The following is a 22,806-nucleotide window of genomic DNA, read 5'->3' as shown; positions in this document are numbered from 1 at the left end:
TTAAAAGCTTATTTTTTATTTTTTTTTTAAAGTATTGGCTTCAGTTTTTGATGCACCGGGGAAAAGCAATCTGATTGATTTTTTTGATTCGCTGACTAGAGAACTGGACCAAGGAAGAGCGCTTGATGTGATTTACTTGGATGTCAGCAAAGCTTTTGATACGGTCCCACATAGGAGGCTTGTGAATAAAATGAGAAGCTTGGGAGCGGGTGCCAAGGGGGAGGAGTGAATTACAAACTGGTTGACTGACAGGAGACAGTATGAAATGGTAAATGGAACCTACTCTGAAGAGAGAACGGTGTTAAGTGGATGCCACAGGGATCGGTTTTGCGAGCAACATTGTGGAAAGGATACAAGGTAAAGTCTTTATTTGCGAATGATACTAAAATCTGCAAAAGAGTGGACACGCCTAAAGGAGTAGAGAGAATGAAAAGTGATTTAAGAAAGCTTGAAGAGTGGTCGATGATTTGGCAGCTGGAATTCAGTGCCATGAAGTACAGAGTCATGCATCTGGGGTGCGGTAACCCAAAAGAGCTGTATGTGATGGGGGGGGGGGGGCGGGGGAGTGTGTGTGAGAGAGAGATTAATGTGCACAGACTGGGAGAGGGGCCTTGGGGTGATGGTGTCTGACGATCTGAAGGCAGCAAAGCAGTGTGAGAAGGCAATAGCTAATGCGAGAAGACTGCTGGGCTGCCTAGAGAGAGGAATAACCAGAAAGAAAAAGGAGGCAATAACGCCCTTGTACAGGTCCTCCTGAGGCCTCACCTGAAGTATTGGGTTCAGTTCTTGAGACCATATCTCAAAAAGGATGGAGGCAGTGCAGAGAAGAGCGACCAAAATGGTGTGGGGTCTTTATACTGGAAGACTTATGAGGAGAGGCTGAAGGATCTGAATATGTACACCCTGGAAGAGAGGAGGTGCAGGGGAGATATGATACAGACCTTCAGATACCTGAAAGGATTCAATGATGCACAAACTTTCCATTGGAAAGAAAACAGTAGAATTAGGAGTCAAGAAATGAAAATCCTGGGGGGGGGGGGGGGGGGGGGGGGAGGACTCAGAACCAACATAAGGAAATATTGTTTCGTGGAGAGGGTGGTGGATGCCTGGAATGTCCTTCCAGAAGAGATGTCGAGGACAAAAACAGTAAATTAATTCAAAAGGGCAGTGGTTAAACTCTATGGATCCCTAAAGGCTGGAGGATGATAATGAAAAAAAGGGTGCATGGGGGTAACCTGCACGGAGCGGCAGTTGCTGCCATGGAAAGCTTGCTGGGAAAACTGGATGGATCATTTGGTTACTATGTTATGCAAATATTCTGTTGTAATCGTTCTGTCCTTTCACTTTTCTGTTCCATTTACCCTGGTGCTGCTTCTTACCGCCTTGAAACAAAGTCTTTGAGTTCAAAACAAAGTCTTTGAGTTCAAAAAAAAGTTATTGCATTATCTTTGAGTTCAAAAAATTCATTTCTATATATATATTTGGCACTGTTAATACGCCTTTATTCTACATTAAATAGTTATACTGCTTATATTAAATAATATAATTTTTATGTATTACCAGTTAAACTATAATTTATTTTATCATTATGTTAAATTGTCATCTAGTTAAATTGTCATCTAGTATTACCAGTTAAACTATAATATTTATTTATCATCTAGTATTAAATAATAATAATTTATTTATTTATCATCTAGTATTAAATAATAATAATATTAAATAATATAATTTTTATGTATTACCAGTTAAACTATAATTTATTTTATCATTATGTTAAATTGTCATCTAGTTAAATTGTCATCTAGTATTACCAGTTAAACTATAATATTTATTTATCACTATGTTAAATTGTCATCTAGTTATATTGTTCCATATGTTCTACTGTTCTATGTAAAGCTCCGCTCTCTGTTGGGCAGTTCATTGTTTTATGTAAACCGGAGTGATTTGTAGTCCCTACAAGAACTTCGGTAAATAAAAATTAAAAATAAATAAATAAAATAAATAAATAAATAATCTGCCGCTCCTGCTCAATACATGTATGTATGCATGCAGATATGTGGGTATATAAATTTGTGGGGATAAATACATTTAAATAAAATATCCCTGTTTTTGTATACACTCAGTTACAGCACAGGGACAATGGCATGAGTTTCCAGGATGTGTTCGTTGCAAACGATAGGGCAGTCCCTATCTAATGACATCAAACTACAGGGCAGTCACGGTATTATATGAGGTCATCAGTTATAGCAAGGACACATTCTTCCTTTCCTTCCCACCATGTCTTTCCAGTAGGTGAACTGACGAGATATGACTTGAGAGCCACAAGGCAGCCACAGACGGCCCCCACATATAGGTCTCTCTGGTGTCTTCACTGTAATTTACTGTGAGAGGAAAACTCCTGTAAATAAGACAGCTACATCACTGCCTTTAGATCCCCAAAACTAGGGTGACCAATTGCCCAGTTTTTCAGCCTGTTGCATAGTGTCCGGGTTACAAGGGTAACCGGGCACTGTAAAACCCGGTCAGGCAAGGCCGGGGCAATGGGTGGTGGCAGCCTGGCAGCGCTCCAGTCACCTGCTTGTTTTGTTTTTCGGGCTCGGTTTGACTCTCCGCCTCCTCTGCCTCTCCCCATAGCTGTGCCGCACTTGTTGCTACTTCACGTTGTCCTCCTGGGAGTTGCAGAAGAAGAGGAGAGTCGAACTGAGCCCCAAAGACAGGCAGGAAGAATCTGTCTAGCTAGGAGAAAAAAAAAAGGGGGGGAGGCTACAGCCGGCTGCCCCCCCCCCACCCAAGTGTTCGGTCCTGCTCCATGGAAAAGTTGGCAACCCTACCCAAAACCTGTCTATAACACTACAAATATGTGAGAAAGTTTTTAAAAGGTACAATCTGAGCTCAGAGCTACAAAGTACCTGAACTTAGCTAGACCTGGGGTTCTGGAAAGTGCTGAAACCAGGAAGAGATCTCTTACAGCTGTAATTCCAGCGCCTTGGAAGGCCACGGCTAAGGAGCTGAGGTTAATTCAGGAGTATTTGTTTACAAAGCACTGTAAGGCATAATTATTCTGTACTTTATCCTCCTTCAATGCTATGGTTTTATTCTTTTTTTTTTTTTTATTATTATTTATTGTCTACTGTGTTTTGATTTTCTTGTGTTAAATACACGCTGTTGTATTTTATGTTTAGCTAAATAAATAGAAGATACAATAAGAAACCTTTCTTAAGAGGATAAAATATAAAAATATATAAGAAAGAGGGCCAAAATGCAACATATGGTTTTTTTTTTATTAGTGTTGTTACAACTACTTTTATATGATATAATAAATGTATAGGGACAATACACTTGGCAAAATAATCAGTAATACTCCTTTTTAACAATGAAACCACAAATAAATAACTATAAGACTATCATGCACACCTACAACATATAGAAAACACCAGAAACCCAACAGAGGTCCTAGTTTCGCCATTAACTAGCTTCCTCGGGGAGATTATTTTAAATTACAATAAAGATATTATATGAAGTTATATTATATGAACCTACATTTTTCCAGCAATTTCTATAAACATATTTTTATAAAGTCATATTAGATACAACTAATGAGTTCTCCACATGAAGTATTGTCCTTTAAATAAATTCCAAGGAAACCACAAAGGTGTCTCCATCATTAGTCAAATGCATGAGCCGCCAGTCCTCTCATTTAAAGAAGCTTCCAGAATACTGTCGAGTTGAAGAAATCACTTGAATCTGACACTTCTAACACAGTCTCAATGGGCCAGCTTTCAAATGCTTTAAACATCCCACTTCATTGACAGCTGGAATCAGACTGAAAGCGGCACTGCCAGATCCTATTGGATGCAACCAGATAATCTGATCCAAGCATTAAGTTCATAAAATGCCTTGTAAACTCATCCAAAGGACGACTGAAATTCGTATACAATTCTTATATAATTTTTAATGAAACAAAGCTTAACTGCCCTACAGTTTTATGTATTTTCTTCCTTATATATTTTTGTATTTTATGGTTATACACCACTCAGAGTTGGTTAAGAGGAACAGTATAAAACAGAAATTATAAATAAGTAAAAATGAAATTATATAAAGTCACAGCCTTCAAAGACCCCTGTATTAGCTTTTCTTGCTCAAATGCTCCTCCAAACAGGCACATGGTAATTGCATAGCCAAGGGTCTAAAGATTTATTACCAATAATGTAGCTTCTCTTGAAAAATCCAGCTCATGTTTTACATGCAACCTGAAATCATTGGCTTTCTTCTGCAGTCGAGTTCCAGCAGTGTGCGCTAGTCCTAGTCCTGGCCTGGCCTCTGGACTACCAACTCAGCAGCTGACTTGCCTGTTTCACCAGAAGGAAGGCAGACTGGCTGGGCTTTTTGTGTCTCTGCCATTCCCTTCAGCAGTGGTTCCCAAACCTGTCCTGGGGGGGGGACGACCCCATCCAGCCAGCCGGGTTTTCAGGATATCCACAATGAATACACATGAGAGAATTCTGCATGCATCATGGGAACTTCTGCCCCACAGTCCTCATGATGCTGACGGATGAAAACAAAAAAACTACCAGCAAGTGGCTGGCCCTTAACTCCACGGAGACAGCTCGGAGAATGTAAAGCAGAACACCTTTTCATCCTTTTGGAAAAGGGATCAATGTCATTTCAACAGCATTCCTAGCGCAGCGGATACAGAGATGGAGAATCCTACCACACCATTTTGGGCATGGCTCACACTTTTAAAACATCTCACCACCCGCTGGGCACCCTTATAACCAAGCCAGGCCCGCGATTTCATTAAGAGGTGCCCTGAAAGCAAGCGAAACAGTTTTCTGCATTACTCTGTGGCGCCGGCTCGGAAGACATTGCAGATTACTGCCTGAAATATCAAAACCACAATTTCAAGTCTAAACTAGCGTTTTCTAGCCGTCAGTGAAGAGGTCACCACAGGCACACGTGTACTGCTGCACGAGCTCTATAAATTAATAGAGCCCAAAGCCACATAGGCCACCAATCAAGATTAAATTAACAATGTAACTCCACTTAGGGTATTTTTAGTATGAGAAACTCAGTGAGAAACAAAACCATAAAGCTGTACTTAAAGGCTAAATTTAGATACTTGCATTTTTAGTAGCAGCTTCAACACCACATTCTCCAGTTAACATAAAACACCCTATAAATGATATTTAAGACAGCCCCCCGCCCCCCCCCCCCAAAGAACACGGCAAGGTGTTAACTAGGGGTCTGACTGTCACCATTAGAAACAGTGCCTAAATATAACGAGTCCTAGGAGGAAGGCAAAAAGCAACTGCGGTGACAAAGCTCAGCCCTTTCTTTCCCGGGCTGGAGAGGATGTTTGTTTTGCATAAACAGGAAAAATACATCTGCATTTCTCCATCCAGGTCGATCCGCTGGTTCAGAACACAAAGGAGGAGAACGTTCGAAGCGAATGCAAGCAAGCCAAACAAAAAAAAACAAAAAGCATATTATATATCCACTGTAACTGTCCTCCCTCGAGGCAGCCAAAAGGATACGCGTTCTTCCAAGACGCACGAACGTGCAGCCGCCCCGAGAGGCACCATTCCCGGGTGCGTGTTTAGGCTGGGGGAGGAAACATCTGGGCAGAAAATCTCACTTTCCACTGTTCGTGGGTTACTTTCCGGTACAAATCTACCCGCAGAAAAAAAAAAAAGAGGGGCACGACTGGCTGTGCAGATACCTGGTACCCTGTGGCAAGTTTCACAGCAAAAGTGAACGTAAGATCCGGTGCAAAGCCCGCGGGCGGGCAGTTTGAACATTGCTGCCAAAGCTTGTGGAGGTCACCCCTCGACCTCAGGGAAAGAGAGAGGCATGAAAGCAGAACATCAGAGGAGAGGCTCAGCTTGGCGCAGGTACTGGGACCCTGTTATGGGGATAATATTTGGTAGCCTGAGGCAAGGCCCACAGGTGGTTTGGTACCCGTGTAACTTGCAGCCCACCGTCGCAGCGAAGCTACCAGAGTCCTCTCTCTTCCAAAATTAGCTCCAAGGCAGGCGGCTACAAAAGCATCAGCAGAGCTTGCATTTGCTAATTCAGTAGCCAAGTGGCAGGAGGGGGGGGGGGGGGGGGGGAGGGGAGGTAAAACTAAAGGCATAGATTTGATAAGTCAGTTCGACATGCATGGCTTTATAGCCGCAACCTAAACCCATCACCGGGGAGGAACATCCCTTTAAAAGTCCGGGTACTGTGGAAGGACGCGTGCATGTTCAGCCGCGATCCGAGGACCCGAGGGTGGCGGGAGAACCAAGCCGGCTAGCTTCCCTTGAAAACTGACCTCTGGATAATGACAGGAGACGGGTGGTACCTTATGGACTAACCAATTTATTGAAGCGCTGGCCATATTTCGAAATGACAACGGAGAGCAAGCGCTGCACTTGAATACTACACAGTAATGAATGAAGTGCAGAGTGAAGTAAGAGCCCACACAGTAATTCTGGTATAATGTAAAAAAAAAATGCTTTTACTTGGTGGTAGCAACTGCACAAAACTTTATAATCAGTGCCTTACAAGATTCTTAGCAGGTCCCCCGACAGGGATCCTGTGCACTCCCGGACTACTTTCAATTACAAATTTCAGCAGATTTCAAAATCTTCTGCTCTGTCCCCTCCCGACGCAGCCTCGCGGCGAAACACGGGATCCATGCCGGGGGACTTGCCAAGAATCTTGTAAGGCACTGTTTATAAAGTTTTGTGCAGTTGCTACCACCAAGTAAAAGCATTTTCTACATTATACCAGAATTACTGTGTGGGCTCCTACGTTGCTCTGCACATTTCAAAATGGCCACAGCCTCGGGTCAGCCTGAGCCCTTCTGAAATGTCACCAGCAAAGATCCCTCCCCATTCTCTCTCTGAGGACGGGGTGAGATGCTGGGGGCGGGGGGCTCTTTTACTGCACATTTACTCAGTCTGGATGGGGAGATGGGAGTGGGGCTGTCTTGTAAATGAAACAAAGAATTTTGGTTTTCTTTCATTTACTAAAAGAAATGAAACAAAAAACAGGAAACATCAATGCTGCTTCCCGTTCCATTTGAACCAAAAGCACCTCCCTAGGAAACACCAAAGTTTTTATACTAAATGCCATGAAACGTAAGGGCCACAACGAGATGGTTTCCATTACTGCTCGAATTTCCGTAAAACTTTTATAGACAACACTCCAGACAATAACATTAGCAAAGAGATGCACAGATTTCTGTAAGCTAGGGGACAGAATTTCCCCAAACTTCAGCCAGGACACTGGGATTAGGAGCTCTCCAGCTGGATGAAGCGTCCCAGACTCTTCAAGGCGAAACATTCATGGACAAGCAGCTATGGGCCTAAGTGCAGTTTTTCGAAGATTGGCTTACGCGCCCAGAAAGCGGGATCGGTTTTCCCTCTGCACCAGATGTCTGGAACTCCGTGCAAGGACTGAGCTGGATGGCGGAAGAGGATGCCTAACCAGCCACCTAAATAATCGGTGAAGCACAGTATAGGCAAGTCACATGTCTGACCATAGGAAAAATGAGCCGAGGGTGTGCAATTTCAAGGCCAAGCGTCTCCAGCATTTGCTTTTCTTGGCTGTCTTAACTCTATTTCTCTCTATTGCTGCACTTTGCTTGTGTCTTTCAGAATTCCTTAGCCACCTGCCTGTTCCCTATGGAGGCTTGTATTCCCCATTTCGGACATCTGCCCTGTGAGCTTTTATAAATGCAGCCCCCTTTGTGTCCAACAAGCAGACGATAACTTGGTTTAATACTTCATCAAGTTTAGGCAGGTTGGTTTCATCTTCTGGGCCCAGCAGTTTCCTCCTGCCCCTTGGCCTTCCAGCTCTATCAGGATTTGGCCTCTTCTGGGCTAGGACGCCATTCGCGTCCATTTGCAACCACCTGGGGATTCTGCTCCCCTGTTATAAATCCTCCTTTTCTTACGTCTACTCTAGCCATCATGACAGACCTTGGCCTGGCGCTACAGACAGTGCCTCCTTCTGGATGCCAGTTACATGGGTACCCCAAGTCTGGCCAAGGGGGAGTCACCACTACGTGAGATGGCAGAGACTCCTCCTCCTACCCCCCCCCAACCCTGGGCTGTGAACGTTTCTTCCCACAGTATCTCCTCCCTTGGCCAGCCCCAGGAGCAGAAGCCAGACTCAGAAATCAAACCCAGGTCTCATGAGTAGCTACTAAACTGGTATCACCACCAGCAGCAGTTCCTGAACTTTCCTGTAATACCACATTATAATATATATATATATATATATATATATATATCTCATTACCCACACTATTACAAACACTGATGCACTGATATTTCAACACTAGCAAAGAGGGAAAACTATGCCAAGATACTTACAATGTGCAAAAGCTTTAGGACATCTACAAACCTGTTGACAAGAGCAAGAAAAACATTTATTTCACTGACTATAAAATAAATAAATAAAATCCTCCTCTGCTCCCCCCACCCCCTCACCCCTTCCAAAATAATCCTAGAACAGAAAATACTTCTGTGTAAAAATCGAGATCAATACTTACACTTTCTCTGAGCTCATAATCTCCTTGGCGATGTGGTAAACTTTCGTTTTCTTCCCAGCACCTTTGCTCTGTGGGAAAGGATAGCAGGGGTAAGAAGTAAGACACAGCCAGGGCACTAAAATGCCAATCTACCACCACACACACACACACTGTCCTCTCTGCTCCCAGTGTCACACACACGCGCACACACAGAGACACACACACACACACTGTCCTCTCTGCTCCCAGTGTCACGCGCACACACAGAGACACACACACACACACTGTCCTCTCTGCTCCCAGTGTTACACACATGCGCACACACAGAGACACACACACACACACTGTCCTCTCTGCTCCCAGTGTTACACACATGCGCACACACAGAGACACACACACACACACTGTCCTCTCTGCTCCCAGTGTTACACTTACAATTTTCCGGCTCATGAACATGTCACATTTCTCCTCAGCCAAAGGGCGGCCCTCGCCTGACGTCTTCCCACTGATCCCTTCCCTTCCCTATTCCCGTGGCACTGAGCGGACAGAACTGAAGCAGACGGTCCCACTTGAGAGAGAGAGAGAGAGAAACAGGAGAGGACTCTCTCAGCTGGTAGCCGTGAGCGTTCCCTTCACCGTCTGATCGCCTCGGGTAGTGCCACTGGCTGCTGCAGCACACGACAAATGACACAGCTGTCAGCTGCTCAAGATTTCATCTGCTGGGTGTATCTATATCTATATATATAGGATGCATGGAGGAGCTCAACAACTTAGCTCCCATGTAGATTTCTTTTACAGAATTAAAGTGGGTTTAGAAATCATTTGTACACACAGCTAAGGTCAGAGATTTGTTCTTTGAGTGTTTACATGTACACACACACACACACACACACACACACACAGAGCGCTGGTACAAGGCATTGGTGCAGATGCCTGCCCTAGGAAATCTGCTGTTTATGGAAACCATCTGAGTAAATGGCTGCACTGATATTTCTATAAACAGTTGACCATATTTATGTAAAAACTTGGTGCCCGGCTCTGGCACCTTAGCAATGGCTCACAATCTCAAATAGCACCAATTTCCAAACCTCAGAGCTGGCATATAAGCAGGGCAGCGACTTCACACCGAGGTTTGGGGGGGGGTAGGGCAGGGGACTGGGGAAGCATTGGCAACATGGCGTCTACAGTCAGACAGCACTGGCGAAGAGGCTAGGAGCACTGGAAAGTGAACACAGACCCTGCTATTAAACGTACAGGAGCTGGGTTTAAAAATGGCACCAGGGAGAGGACTATACACCTGGAAGAGAAGATCGTTCATGAAGCTCCAGTAATGTAGAGTTCTATAGATCCCTCTCTGCCATTAACTGTGCCAGGCAGAGAGAGAGAGAAAGAGCACGCTAGTATTTAAAATATGGGAAAAATGAATGTGCATGTGAATGGATAGTAGCAAAGGAAGTCCCTTCCACCTAAAATCCCTGGGTATTAATGTCATTCTTAAAAATTCCAAAGAGCTAGCCCGGTGGCTCAGGTGGTAAGTGCCGTGCATTGCTCTGTGGAAGGTCCCCAGTTCTCAATCCCTGGGTTGGAGTTTTCTCCTTCCTAAGCTGGAAGTCCAAGGGAGCAGGACTAAACTGCCAAGCCCCCCTCCCCCCCAAAAGAAAAAAAAAAAAAAAAGTTAAATAAATAATAACCACCACCTTGATATTTTACCACTTTAAAATCTGAAAATTTTGCCTGGAATGGAAATGATTTCAGATCAGCTCTCTCAAAGGTACAGATGCTATCACAAGACCTAACAGAGAGGACATTCAGGTGAGACCTCCAGCTGCTCCATGGAGCAACCATGCCCGACAATGCTGGATGGACAGCGTTTACAGCCCCGGGGTGACGTCTCGCTCTCTGGCAAGGAAGTGCTGGTAGTGCAGTGGTGAAGCACAGCGCTTCGTCCTCAGACACGGTTGCTAAAGAGGTGTTTGATGCGTGCGCTGTGGCACAGAAGCATCATTCAGGATGCGCTTGCCAAAAACAGGTAGTTTCTCTTTGATGCTCAGATCATGAGAGAAAATGGTTTTACTGCAAACTTTTTCAGGCACAGAGAAGCTCGGTCTGAGGTTAGGGATCTCCAGCTGTCACACACCCACATTATATACACATACATATATGTACACACACACACACACACACATGTATACACACAAACACAGCCACAATCTGAGCTTCAGTAAACAGCTGTTTTTAGCAAGCAGGCCAGTAAATTTCACAGCATGCTCTTTCTGTGCCACCGTGTGTGTACTAAATACCTCTCTAGCAACAGCTGCCAAGAAAAAGCACCAAGCTACAATTCTGCACTGCTGATGCTTCTCCTGGGGCAGGGCCAGTGCAAGACGTTTGCTGTCCTAGGCAGCATCAAAATTTGGCGAATCCACGCCCCTCCCGCTATCCCCCAAAGCTCCAGACTTTTCCCTGCTGCACCTGTGCGCTTTGCTTCACCTCGCTCCCTCCAAGCACACTAGGGAAGAGCCGGACAGGGAGAAGTCAATGAAATTTGTTGTTTATGTTTGTGTCGTTTCCAATCCAAAATAATACAACCCCCACCAAAAACCAGCTAAAAACATTTAATGCACACTAAGCTGACAAACCAAAAGCATTAAAAAAAACCACAAAAAAAACATAGCAAATATTATTTGAAAATGAAATAAAAATTCAAACATGGACATATTTTCCATGCACACCCCCTACGCCACGGCTCTTCAGACTTCCAAAGCCATGGGGGTGGCACTGGGTAGGACTGGCAGGATCACATCCTTCCTGTGTGTAGGGTCTGTTGAGCCAGTGTGCAGTGCACCCACTGTCCCTCACAGCAGATCAACCTGCCCCGAGCCACCCCACTGCTTCAGAATAGAGACAAAGGCCCTGGGAGGGAGAGGAGGATACCAGGGCAACAATGGTGAAGGCATTTTTGTCACCCCCTGCAGCTTTCCGCCCGTGCCACCTCATAGGTTGCCCCGGCCATGCCCCCCCACAACTCTCACTAAGCACTACACGAAAAAAGGAGCGTGAACTAGAGCTCTAATTCTAATGTCCGTTTGTTATACTGTTTTAAAAATTGCTGCCTTTACATTTCTGCTAAACTATCCTGCTTATAGTGTAAGCAGAAAGAAAGAAATGAAAGCATGGTGATGGGTGCTTCTGGGATTTGGGAGGGGTGGGAGTCTTTGTTTAAGACTCCAGTGCTAATTAGGTCCCTTTAAACCACGTGAGTAAGAGGGCAGTGTGTGAAGTCAGAAACGGCCCGAATGAAGACAGAGTGCGCTGCAGCGTGAATCCAACTTAGTCATCTCCTCCCGGGTTCTCCAAGCAACGAGGAGCTCAGAGGACGACACAGAGAACGCCAGGGGGAAATCAAGCCATGCAAAAGCAGAGAGATTTTTGTTTGCACGGCACTGATCTATTTATTACACTAATAATCTGTGTCCTCTGGCACCAGGAGCCCATGTTTGAGGAGGGAGAGACGTACAAAGAAAGTGCAGCAACTAATCATGAGGAACGGAGGTGATAACATTGGTTAGCACTGTGCAAATCTGGAGATTCGAGTCATGCTGGAAGGATATTCCTTGGTGAATATTAAAAAAAAAAAAAAGGGCTCCGTAGAGGACCAGCCATCAATAAATGGATCAAAAACAGAATCTCAAAGAAAGGAACGCCAACATTTGTTAATACTACACCCTTTCAAAACAAAACAGAAGACCCACACATATTCCTGACCACAGTTCCTTTTGAAAGAATAAGAGCAAGGTTCACCTAGTAGAGCCCTTCTCATCTCAGTGAGCGGCCACTGTGAGGATTCTTCTTCCCTTCTGGAAGGAGGAGGGCGTGAGGAGCACGTTTGTCCATAAGAGAGAGGGGGAAGGGCAGTGATGCTAAAGAGGAAACTCGGAGCATTTGGGTGGGTCTTTGTATCAAAACTAACGGAAGGGATACCTCTAACGACAAAGAGGAAAGAAAGGAAAGGAGACCACGGAGGGGGAGATACTGAAATGCCCCAGAAGATGAAAATACTCCTGAAGAAACAAGAAGTTTTCCGTGGAACAGAAGCTCTGGGGAAGAACTGGTTACGTCACGAGGCCCGAGAGGGCCAACGTACTGTAAGGATATATATTACTTCACAGCAAGGAAGCTGAGGATTGCTTTTACGGTGCAACTGAAAGATACCCAGCCCGTCTGACTATGAAAAGAGAAGGGGGTACCTGCTTTTCTTCTGGGTGATCCAGGTCGCCTTTGCTGGAATCGGAGCTGAAGTCGTCTTCATCCGAACTGTTAACGACTTCGTCTTCATCCGAGTGAACCATGCCCGGCTCCACACCAGGATCATCCCGCGACGGCCTAATGGAAGATACCCAGACACATTTTAGAGAATTATTTTACAGCTTCGGGGGTGGAGGGTCATGGATAGATTCTCGTTCAAACAGCTTCTCCAAAGGGCATCAGTGCTCAGGGCCTTTTCCCTGCTCGGTAGCTGAGCAATGGTAGAAGGCAACCCAGAGTCCTAGTTGCTCACTGTTTGCCTGCCCTCCACATTTCCTGCCAAGGCACTGAATTTCTGAAGCTTTCATGCAATAATAATAATAATAATAATAATAATAATATCATTGCCATCCAGCTTGTTCCTTTTTCAAGCCGACTGTGAAACAGGTGAAAACTATTGAACTGAGGTAGGTCCACTGAACTACAGCGGAAACAGAAGGACAAAGCAGGGAACGGCGGAAGTGGAATAACAGTAGAGAGAGAGGAAAGGGCCTAGGGCAGGAAACATTTCCCTTCCTGACGCTGCATTGCCTTTTTTTTTTCCCTTCTGCGTTAACACGAGCCATCAGTCTGCATCTCTGTCCAATTCATAACTGGCCAGTTGTTTCCTCTTTCCCTAATCCACAGCTTTACTCTCATCTCTGCACACTTTCTTTGGTTAGATTTTCTGCACTGTCAGTCATATGATGCACAGTGTCTTACAACTAAGCCACGACATCATTCTGTCCTTTTGAGCATTAACATCCTATCTTGCAGCATGCAAGCCAAATTAAACATATAATCTAGGATGTACATTTTTACTGTTCCATAAAGCAATACATGGCAAGCTTAGTTATACATAGGGACCTTCATTTTCAGATTTTATTTTGTTTTTCCTAGAAATCTCAATGTTATAATTAAAAAAAAACAAATCAATGTAAAAATTACTTTTCCACTTATTTTTCATAAGAACATAAGAAATTGCCATGCTGGGACAGACCAAGGGTCCATCAAGCCCAGCATCCTGTTTCCAACAGAGGCCAAAAACCAGGCCACAAGAACCTGGCAATTACCCAAACACTAAGAAGAACCCATGCTACTGATGCAATTAATAGCAGTGGCTATTCCCTAAGTATAATTGATTAATAGCCATTAATGGACTTCTCCTCCAAGAACTTATCCAAACCTTTTTTGAACCCAGCTACACTAACTGCACTAACCACATCCTCTGGCAACAAATTATTTCCCCATGTGTTATTACAAAATTATTTTTTCACTGATTGTTTTTTGGTGATAACATTGAAATTCCCAAGAAAAAATAACTAAAAACTGAAAAAGAAGGTCTCTAGTACGCATGACGCTACTGGATTTTTTTTTCCTCATTTTTAAATGCTTACCATTTCATTATTATAAAGCATTTTGCTAATAGCATTGCTTATTTCTCCATCTTTCCACAAGTAGCTTAGGACCGGAAGTGTTTGTAAGGCAGAGATCTGAGATTGGTCGTTTCCATCTTGCTCGTATGACTGTCATGCTTCACTCGATTTTAAGGCTGAAAGATACCTATACAATCATCACCACCTTTCAGCCAATCATGCCTGCACTCTTGTCAGAGCACAGAGGCATCAGCTGTTTGAGCAGTGTTTGCTAGGGCCAAAACGCGATCATGTCAGGACATTTTTATTTTTGTACTAAGGTGTACATACAGGAATGCATAAGAAACAGCTAAATAGACTCCACTGGCTCCCTACTGTCTTTAAAGTGCACTTTAAGATGCTTATTTTGCTTTTTAAAGTGCTTTTTAGGGCTGGTTCTCAATATCTTAAAAGACAGAGTCCCACTGTATGTCCTAAACAGATTGCCATGAGCCTCTCATGATGCTTTGCTCTCTCTCGGGCCGATACAGAAAAAAGTGCGGGAGAGCCGGCAAGCACCCGCTCTCCCAACATGCGCACAGGCCACTCTCCTGTGCACGCGATTTAGTATTGGCCCGCATGCAAATGAGGGCCAGCGGAAAAAAGAGGCGCTAGGGACACTAGTGTGTCCCTAGCGCCTCCTTTATGACAGGAGCGGCGGCTGTCAGCGGGTTTGACAGCTGACGCTCAATTTTACCGGCGTCGGTTCTTGAACCCGCTGACAGCCTCGGGTTCGGAAAACAGATGCTGGCATAATTGAGCGTCTGTCTTCCGACCCGCGGGCAGATTTTTAATTTTTTTTTTACTTTTGGGGCCTCTGACTTAATATCACTATGATATTAAGTCAGAGGGTGTACAGAAAAGCAGATTTTTCTGCTTCTTTGTACACTTCCCCAGTGCCGACAGAAATTAAATTGTGCGGCTTGGCTGCACATTTTATTTTCTGTATCGCGCGGGAATAACTAATAGTGCCCGCAACATGCATTTGCATGTTGCGGGCACTATTAGTTTCGGGGGGGGGGCGGTTGGCCGCGCGTTTTCGACGCACTATTACCCCTTACTGTATAATGGGTAAAAATAGCGCGTCGAAAACGTGCAGCTAAACGCGGGCTAACAGTGTGCACTGTACTGTATTGGCCTGTCTGTGTTTCAGAGATAAAATCTGTTGAGGCTAGGAAGAGAGGCTTTTTCATGGTTTATCCCTGTTTTAAGGAATACATTTCCAAAAAAATTAAGGCTTATTGGTGAATATTTAGGAAGGGCTGTAGAACCTTGGCTTTTTACAGAAGCTTTACAGTAGTTCTTTTATCACAAATTCATTATGGGCTTAATGGTTAGGGCCTTTCATTTTATGTTGCTGCTGAAGAAATTTCAATTTGATTGGTATTTTTCCATTTTTGAATTTGTATTGTTTTAACTTTGCTGCTTGTACATTTTTGCAGGTTGTACATTTTTGATATTTATATTATTTCTTTACTGTTATTATTTTGATTTTGTTATTGTACATTATTATTGCTTGATGTCTAATTTACTCTATCTGGAGCCTAATTTTGGATAGGCGACTTAAAAACTTAAATAAAACATTTTACTTGCAAAGTCTCAGGACATATTTCCGCTTGCTCACGTTTCCATAGTCCCCTGCAGATCTCTGGAAAAAGGAATGGGAAGAGTCGTGGCTTCCATCACAAACAGTTGTATCAACTTAGCAACGGAGTCTTCTTTCTTTGGAGAGCTCCAGGCAGAAAAGAAAACCAAAAGCACCGCAAGAATGGAATATTCTCCTTTGCAGGCCCAACTGTAATAATACTTTGTGCCAGGCTGATAAAAGTGTCTTTAAATACACCCTGGAAAAAGGAGTATGCTATATCCTGCATGCGGTTTCCACAACAAGTCGGTAACACGAGCATGTGTGTTTGAGAGACCCAGAATTACAAACTATAAATAGGAAGAATGAAGACTGACTGCTCAGAGTCCGAATAAAAAATGATTCCAAAAGAATTAGTGATGCACCATACCACTAAACTAATAGAGGGACACACTAAAAAACAAAACATATAAAACAAAAACACACCAAGAGCAAATATGCAATCAAAATGAGCAACATTTCCAATTTATTCCCCTCCTCTTCTAAAACCCCTCAACCTATTCCACTGCTGATCAGAGTCAACAAATAGTCAACGCTAGGCCAGACTCCAAGGACCCTTCACGAGGAGCTGAGAGATATTACTAACTGCTGACAGACTTCACAGAGCTCCAGAACCGAACATGCTCCTCAATACACTACAACATTACCAACATGTAACCCAGTTGTTCTCGGGAAGAAATATCCCACTAGCACCACACATAAATCGCAAACCCGACAAGCCCCGATCCATTAAAGCTCCCTAACTTTATGGAAGAAATATTCACCACATAGTTTTGGATTCAAGATCATGAAGAAGAATCATCAACCAGAACACGTCGTCTCCAATGCATCTCCTGCACGCAAGCCTCATTTTCAAGTTTGGAAACATTTCAGGGCGCACACTTTGAAAGTTGGTTAAGACCTTCCCAAGGAGAGGCCTTTGGAATGATCTCACCTCCTCCTCCACGCTGCCACGCCAAGGTCGCCATCTTTCTACTGTTATTAGAAAAACTTTCTACCTGAAGTCCAAATTCATCACCACTACCATTCTGTAACATACAGCAAGTCGGAGAACCGTCCGGTATTTCATTTCTTCCAATAGCAAAGCTAAAACATATAGCGCCCCTCAAGTACAGTGATGGGGCATGTCCAATGGTCAGTGCTTTACATGGTCAAACAGAAAACAGGGGCTCAAGTCCTGTCTTGAGTTTCCGTTTATCGAAGCTTAATGCTCTAACCTCTAGACTACAGTGGTATCCCATTTATTAGTAGAAAGTAAGGAGGAGAATCACAATCCTAAAAAATGTAACAGAAGCATTTCAACCTAAACATATCCTGACTATTTACATTAGCATGGGCCTCAGCTGTCATCCAATCAGAGATCCAACATTTTCTGCTCCACCATGGTATTTTAAAAAAAAGCATTTTGCCCCTGATGGTTAAGGGAAAACTGGACGGGAAGGAGGGGGCCTCTCTGAAGCTGGCCAGCCACCTTCATCTGCTGAGCCTCAGTGAATCCGCCAAAAATGTACACAAGAGATTTTTACATGTAAAAAAGCCGAAAACCAGGGAATAAACACTCCATTTATATCAGGAGAGCTGTTTTACCCTGTAGGGATAGCACGGACAAAAAGGAAACGCTTTCGCTGACGACAGAACGGAAAAGATAAACGGACTTCAAGTTCTCCTGGAGATTTAATCTGACCAGAAAATGTTCATCTGCGTTGTGTTTTTAAAGTGTGATTTCCTCTAATAAAGAAACTTATTGGAATGCTCCAGTCTTCCCCTCTCCTTCCAAGCTTCAAACACTCTCTTAAAGTTGAAAAATAAACAGATACCAGTTGGCGTGAGGAGTAATGCAGTCTGGCTCTCTTCGAGCCCTTCTCATCTTGGCTGCCAGGACACGTGACAGTCATTCTTTGGATATTTATCAGCAGTTAATTCCCGCGTGCCACCCCCCCACATTTCCCAGGTCTTCCCACTTTCTAATTCCCCTCCCCCCTTGACGGAGAGCTGGAAGAAAGCCTGCCATCAGCCTAACCCTCAGCACTGCTCTCTGTCCGTCAAGAGTCATTTTCCGTCCCTCCCCAAGCTCCGCCATTCACGTTAGCACTACCGGCTTCGGATACTTGATGAGAACCCAAAACTCCTGGCCCTCAGTCTACTGGGGCCCTTCCATTTTGTATGCGGGCCCTCGGCGCCTTTCTGCTCCTTTGGGATTCCGGTTTAATCAAAAGGTAGCCTCCACTGGGGTTGCAGCGCCACGGGCCTGCTGCGTTTTTATTGATAATAATATGTATTACGTCGTTGATGTAACTCGCCTGCAGCTCAATTACATACGGACAAGAGAGAAATGTTATTTCAAAAATACATAAAATGAGCCTGCAGGCACCACAACCCAGGGTTTCTTCCCAATTTCGAATCCGCCCACTTAATGCAGAGCAAAGTCTCAAGCCAGTCTCAGATCCCCCCCTTCCTGCATCCAGACTCTGGGGTGCATGGACCCAGAGCATGGCAGGCAGATATTGCTGCTAAGCGATGGCGGGGGGAGTCCTCCCCTACCCTACGGCTGTGAATGCTACCTCTGCAACATCTCCAGCCCTGCATGAAATTCGCACATGCGCTTGCTACAGTTTTTGGTTTTCCCACTGAGTATTAGTAGTTCGTCATCGAATCCAACCATGCAGAGTGCATTAAAATCTGCCACGAGGTCTTTGAAATGGAAAATAAAAGTCCTGCCAAATGCATCAAGCACTGCCACGGCACCTGAAATGTGCACCCTGCTAAAGGATAAAGCACCCCAGGCAGGATCCCTTCTGAGGTAACCAGACAACTGCTGCCTCAGCCAGCCGGGAGCTGCAAACTCATTTGTGCAGCTCAGATTCATCCAATGTTTTGATTAGCCTAACCTTGTATTTTTAGAAATGCTTAATAGCGCCGAGGACATTCCTCAGTCCTTAAAGTCATCCCACAGACGCTGTGCACCTCAATGCATTGTATCAACGTGCAGGGAAAAGAAAAAAAAAAAAAAAGACAAACTACAAAGTTATCCACTGGGTAATGGTTTGTTCCACTCTAAGACCGCGCTACCTCGAATTTAAATGCACAATCATTTTTCCATTTCCTTTGCTATTTAAAACTCAACTCTACTTCTGCTCCCCACATCATCATCACCACCACCACACACGCACAGGTTTGCTCCTATTACGAAAGTAGTATCACACTCTTGAGCGGAAAGGGAAAGAAAAAACCGCCAGCTGCACGCTTTAACTGGTCCCAAGGGATGCAGTTAACCCTGCACTTCCTGCGAGGATGTCGGGTTGCTAACGAGGACTTCTGCTAATCAATCTTTCATACTGCTTGAGGGGGGAGAGGACCAATATCAGCGGCTCTTAATCAAGTTTCCTAAACATAATCGTCTTAGAACATGGAAGTGCTGTTTCTGTATCTAATCAGGAGATGGCATTAGAGCCCTAAACTTAATTTGCTCTGCCTTATGATCAGCACAGAGGACTGTGCCATCAACCAGATCGATGCTGCGGCCTTCCAAAATCAACAGCTGTTTCCTTTGTGAAGTCAGGTTGGAAGGCCGTGATCTGTAGCTCTCCGGGTTATTCCAGAAAGAGTTGAAGTCTCAGCCCACGGTGGCAGCACTTAAGCAGGAATGCCCCTTGCTGGTGCCCTTCATTTTAACAAGCTCATCCTCAGTTTGTGTCCATCCGTGGTTCAGACTGGCCCCACTACCGAGAGAGAGTTATTCTCTTCATCACGGCTGGCAAAAAACTTTCACTTTGATATGAGGCTCAAAGCTCCGGAATCAGACGACCCCATTTGTTTTTGTTTGGGTTTGTTTTTTTTTCTTATTTGGTTGCTATTGTCTTTTTTTTTTTTTTGTCTATTTTCATCTTCAAACCAAAACCACCCTCCCCCAGGATGGCCCCTCTGGGCAGCTCTGGGAACCCCTCGCCACTCTTTGGTGGAACAGGGGCCACGCCATGGCGGCAGTAGCCGCCGTTCCCCCCCCCCCCCCCACCACCACCACCACAGCATGCCAAGGCCCGACCGGCCCCGATAAGCGACGAATTTGAGCCAGAACTTCCAAGCTGCAGCAGCACTCAGCACTAAACCCTCAGCATTTCAGATATTTTTTGTAGGGTTTTTTGGGGTTTTTTTGCTCGATGCAGATCTGCCATGCCTTTCCAACTCAACTACTCCAGTTCTTTTCACCTTTCCTATCCCCACTGTCAGTTCCTCCCAATCTCAACAGTTCGCTATGGGTGCATTATACACCGTTCTGTGACAAGTTAGGAACGCTTCATGTTAAAAAATAAATAAATAAACAAAACTTTCATCAAGTCAAATACTGGAGCTGGCACTTTCTCCACCACGATTTGCAAAGCATCCGTACCACCACCTCTGTTATACGCACAGCCCTTCTCCCTCTAGCTCCATTTCTACAGTACGACTTTTACAGCAAAGCACGTCTGCACAGCTCAGTGACTGCATAAGTTCTTAACCGATAGCTCTCAGGCAATAGCTTTGTGTATACCCATCGAGAATTCGGCGAAGTCACTTGTCTCTATCATGCTAGTGCATTTTAATGCAAGGGAAGCTCTTCCTAATATCTACACCCCCACCCCTCTGTATCTACGTACCAATATGGATATCACTAAAAAAGCAAAAAGCAAGATTTTGGAGGTCATTCTCCTGCTGGTACTTGCTTGTGCCGTCTTGTAATAATACTCTCCCAGAGCTGGCATATATATATCTGGCCTTGGCAGCCTCACATGCAATCAACATAATCTCAGACGTGAAATTTAACCGTGGTGATTTTCCCACTCTTCTGGGATTTACTGCTTTACCAGCACCTGCCTGGCGTTCCTTTTCCATTTGTAGTCTACACTGCCTTGTACCTGCACATCTGATATTCCCCATCAGCTGTACACAAGAACTGCCAGCCACAGACTGGATTGGGGCATGCGGTTTCCCCCCTCACAGCAGTAGGCGACTCCGGTTCCCCGCGTCAGTCGCGTCTTCAGGGATGTCCACAATGAACAGGGCATGAGATATATTTGTGCGCTGTGGAGGCAGCACATGTAAATGCATCTCGTGCATAGTCAGTGGGAATATCGTGAAGATACGACTGGGCTTGTGGCACTCAAGGAGCAGCGTTGCCTACCCTTAAGAAAACATCTCCATGAAGGCAGGAGTGGTCCTGGAACTAAAAAAAAAAAAAACAAAAAAAAAAAACCCACAACTGGATTAACCGAAAATGTAATGGAAAAAGCCTTTGGACACAGCCTTCAATGTTAAATCAAATGGGTTTACCTCTTGGACTTGTGCCACATGGAAAAGGCTGACAATCCAAAAGCACACCGAAGACCAGGCAGAGCTGGCATCAATTACAGCGCAGCCCCCTTCCAGTAAAGTAGAAAGAAAGCCACCAAAACTACAATTTCCACAACCACAAACCTACCCAGCGGCCATCTTGTTTCAATAGGACAAAAGCAACGATGTGTGGATGATTGTAAGGGTCACAAGTTCATGACTCTGCCTGTCGCTGCCTGATCGCTGCCTGCTTACCCACACCGTCTGCCACCTGCCCTGACCTGACTCTGCCAGACTGCTCCTTGCTGGACACTTGCCTATGTCCTTGTTGGCCTCAGAACCCAAGGGCAGAGGCCGGTATAGGTGAAGCCCAGTCTCAGTCCCAGTTTGGGCGTGTCTGCCCGCTGTCAGCGTCAGGCCACCTGGTTCACCTGCCAGGCTGTATCAACTGCACCACAGTCCAAGGACTCATACTCCGTGACAACATGTTAAGGATGGCCCAAGACAAACAGGATTAAAGTCCCGCAGGAGAAAAAAAGGCAAATGTGGAATTTCTATGGACAGAAATTTCATGTGTGAAAGGAAATGCAACCGTTCACCTGGACAAGGGGAAGAGACAGATACAGAAATGCTAACAGAAATCGGGAAAGCTAACAAATTAAGCAAATAATAAATGGGAGATTTCAATTATCCGAATACTGATTGGGTAAACATCTCACTGGGACATGGCTAGGGAGGTAAAGTGTCCAGAAGCCATAAATCACTGCTTCGTAGAGCAGCTGGTCCTGGAACTGATCTAACCCTCACAACAACACAGGATCTGGTGCAAGAGATAATGGTGGTGGGGCCCTCATGCAACAGTGATCAGAATGTGACCAGATTTAACAGAATCACTGAAGGGAGGACATTAAGGGGTGAATTTTTAAAAGAGTTGCTTGCGTTATAAGGCCCTTATATGCAAGTATAAGGGACGAGCATTAGCAACTCTTATTTTAAAACCAGAAAAAAATACATGCGCGTGCATCAGAATGTGAGAAAAAAAAAAAAAAAAAGAGGCGGATATGGGGGCAGGTCAAGGGTGTCCTGGGGTGGGGCCCAACATTTACGCACGTAAATCCCGATTTTAAAACCAGCAAACGCAGCGTGCATCAGACTGTTACCTGCGCGTATTTAACTTCTGCTCTTTATCAGATGTAAGCTTAACTAAAAAACGCATTATAGTCAAAAACTGACTGGGTGAGTGGTCTGGGTAAACTGGGGGGAGTGCAAGCTGAAGAACCAAGAGGGGTCTTGATGACCTACAAATAGACTGGTGGACCGATTGGTCAACCTGGTTACTTCCTTCATGTGCATGTTTTAAAATGTGCTCACTGGAGCATGTGAAAGCAGACAAGTCCTAAGAAAAGACACGCAAATAACGTTTCCTCACGTAACCGTATAAAATTAGGAGCACACGTACGTGCGCTAGGCATATTTTATATTATAAGCATGCACTTGCGCAGATGATTTAAAATTTCAGTGTATTAGGGCTCACGGCCACATATGTGCTTATGTGGACCCACGCGCGCTCGTCCTGGAAAACGACTGCAGTAGCATTTAACTTAAAAAAAAAAAAAAAAGACTAAGATAAAATG

At 44.6% G+C, this 22,806-nt stretch overlaps 1 protein-coding gene across 2 annotated transcripts in view; it reads right to left on the bottom strand.

Annotated features, from left to right (window-relative positions):
• Positions 1 to 22,806, bottom strand: part of FGD6 (FYVE, RhoGEF and PH domain containing 6) — a 131,358-nt gene that overhangs the window by 81,700 nt on the left and 26,852 nt on the right. For both annotated transcript variants that reach the window (XM_029601594.1, XM_029601595.1), the window contains exons 3-5: positions 12,769 to 12,904; positions 8,543 to 8,610; positions 8,364 to 8,394 (exon numbers count right to left, since the gene is read on the bottom strand). In XM_029601594.1, coding sequence (XP_029457454.1) covers positions 8,364 to 8,394; positions 8,543 to 8,610; positions 12,769 to 12,904 — 235 coding nt within the window. The remainder of the gene's footprint in view (positions 1 to 8,363; positions 8,395 to 8,542; positions 8,611 to 12,768; positions 12,905 to 22,806) is intronic.

The sequence above is a fragment of the Rhinatrema bivittatum genome, chromosome 4, assembly GCF_901001135.1.
Source record: "Rhinatrema bivittatum chromosome 4, aRhiBiv1.1, whole genome shotgun sequence".
NCBI classification, from domain to species: domain Eukaryota; kingdom Metazoa; phylum Chordata; class Amphibia; order Gymnophiona; family Rhinatrematidae; genus Rhinatrema; species Rhinatrema bivittatum.
This window is presented reverse-complemented; position numbering and strand designations above follow the sequence as displayed.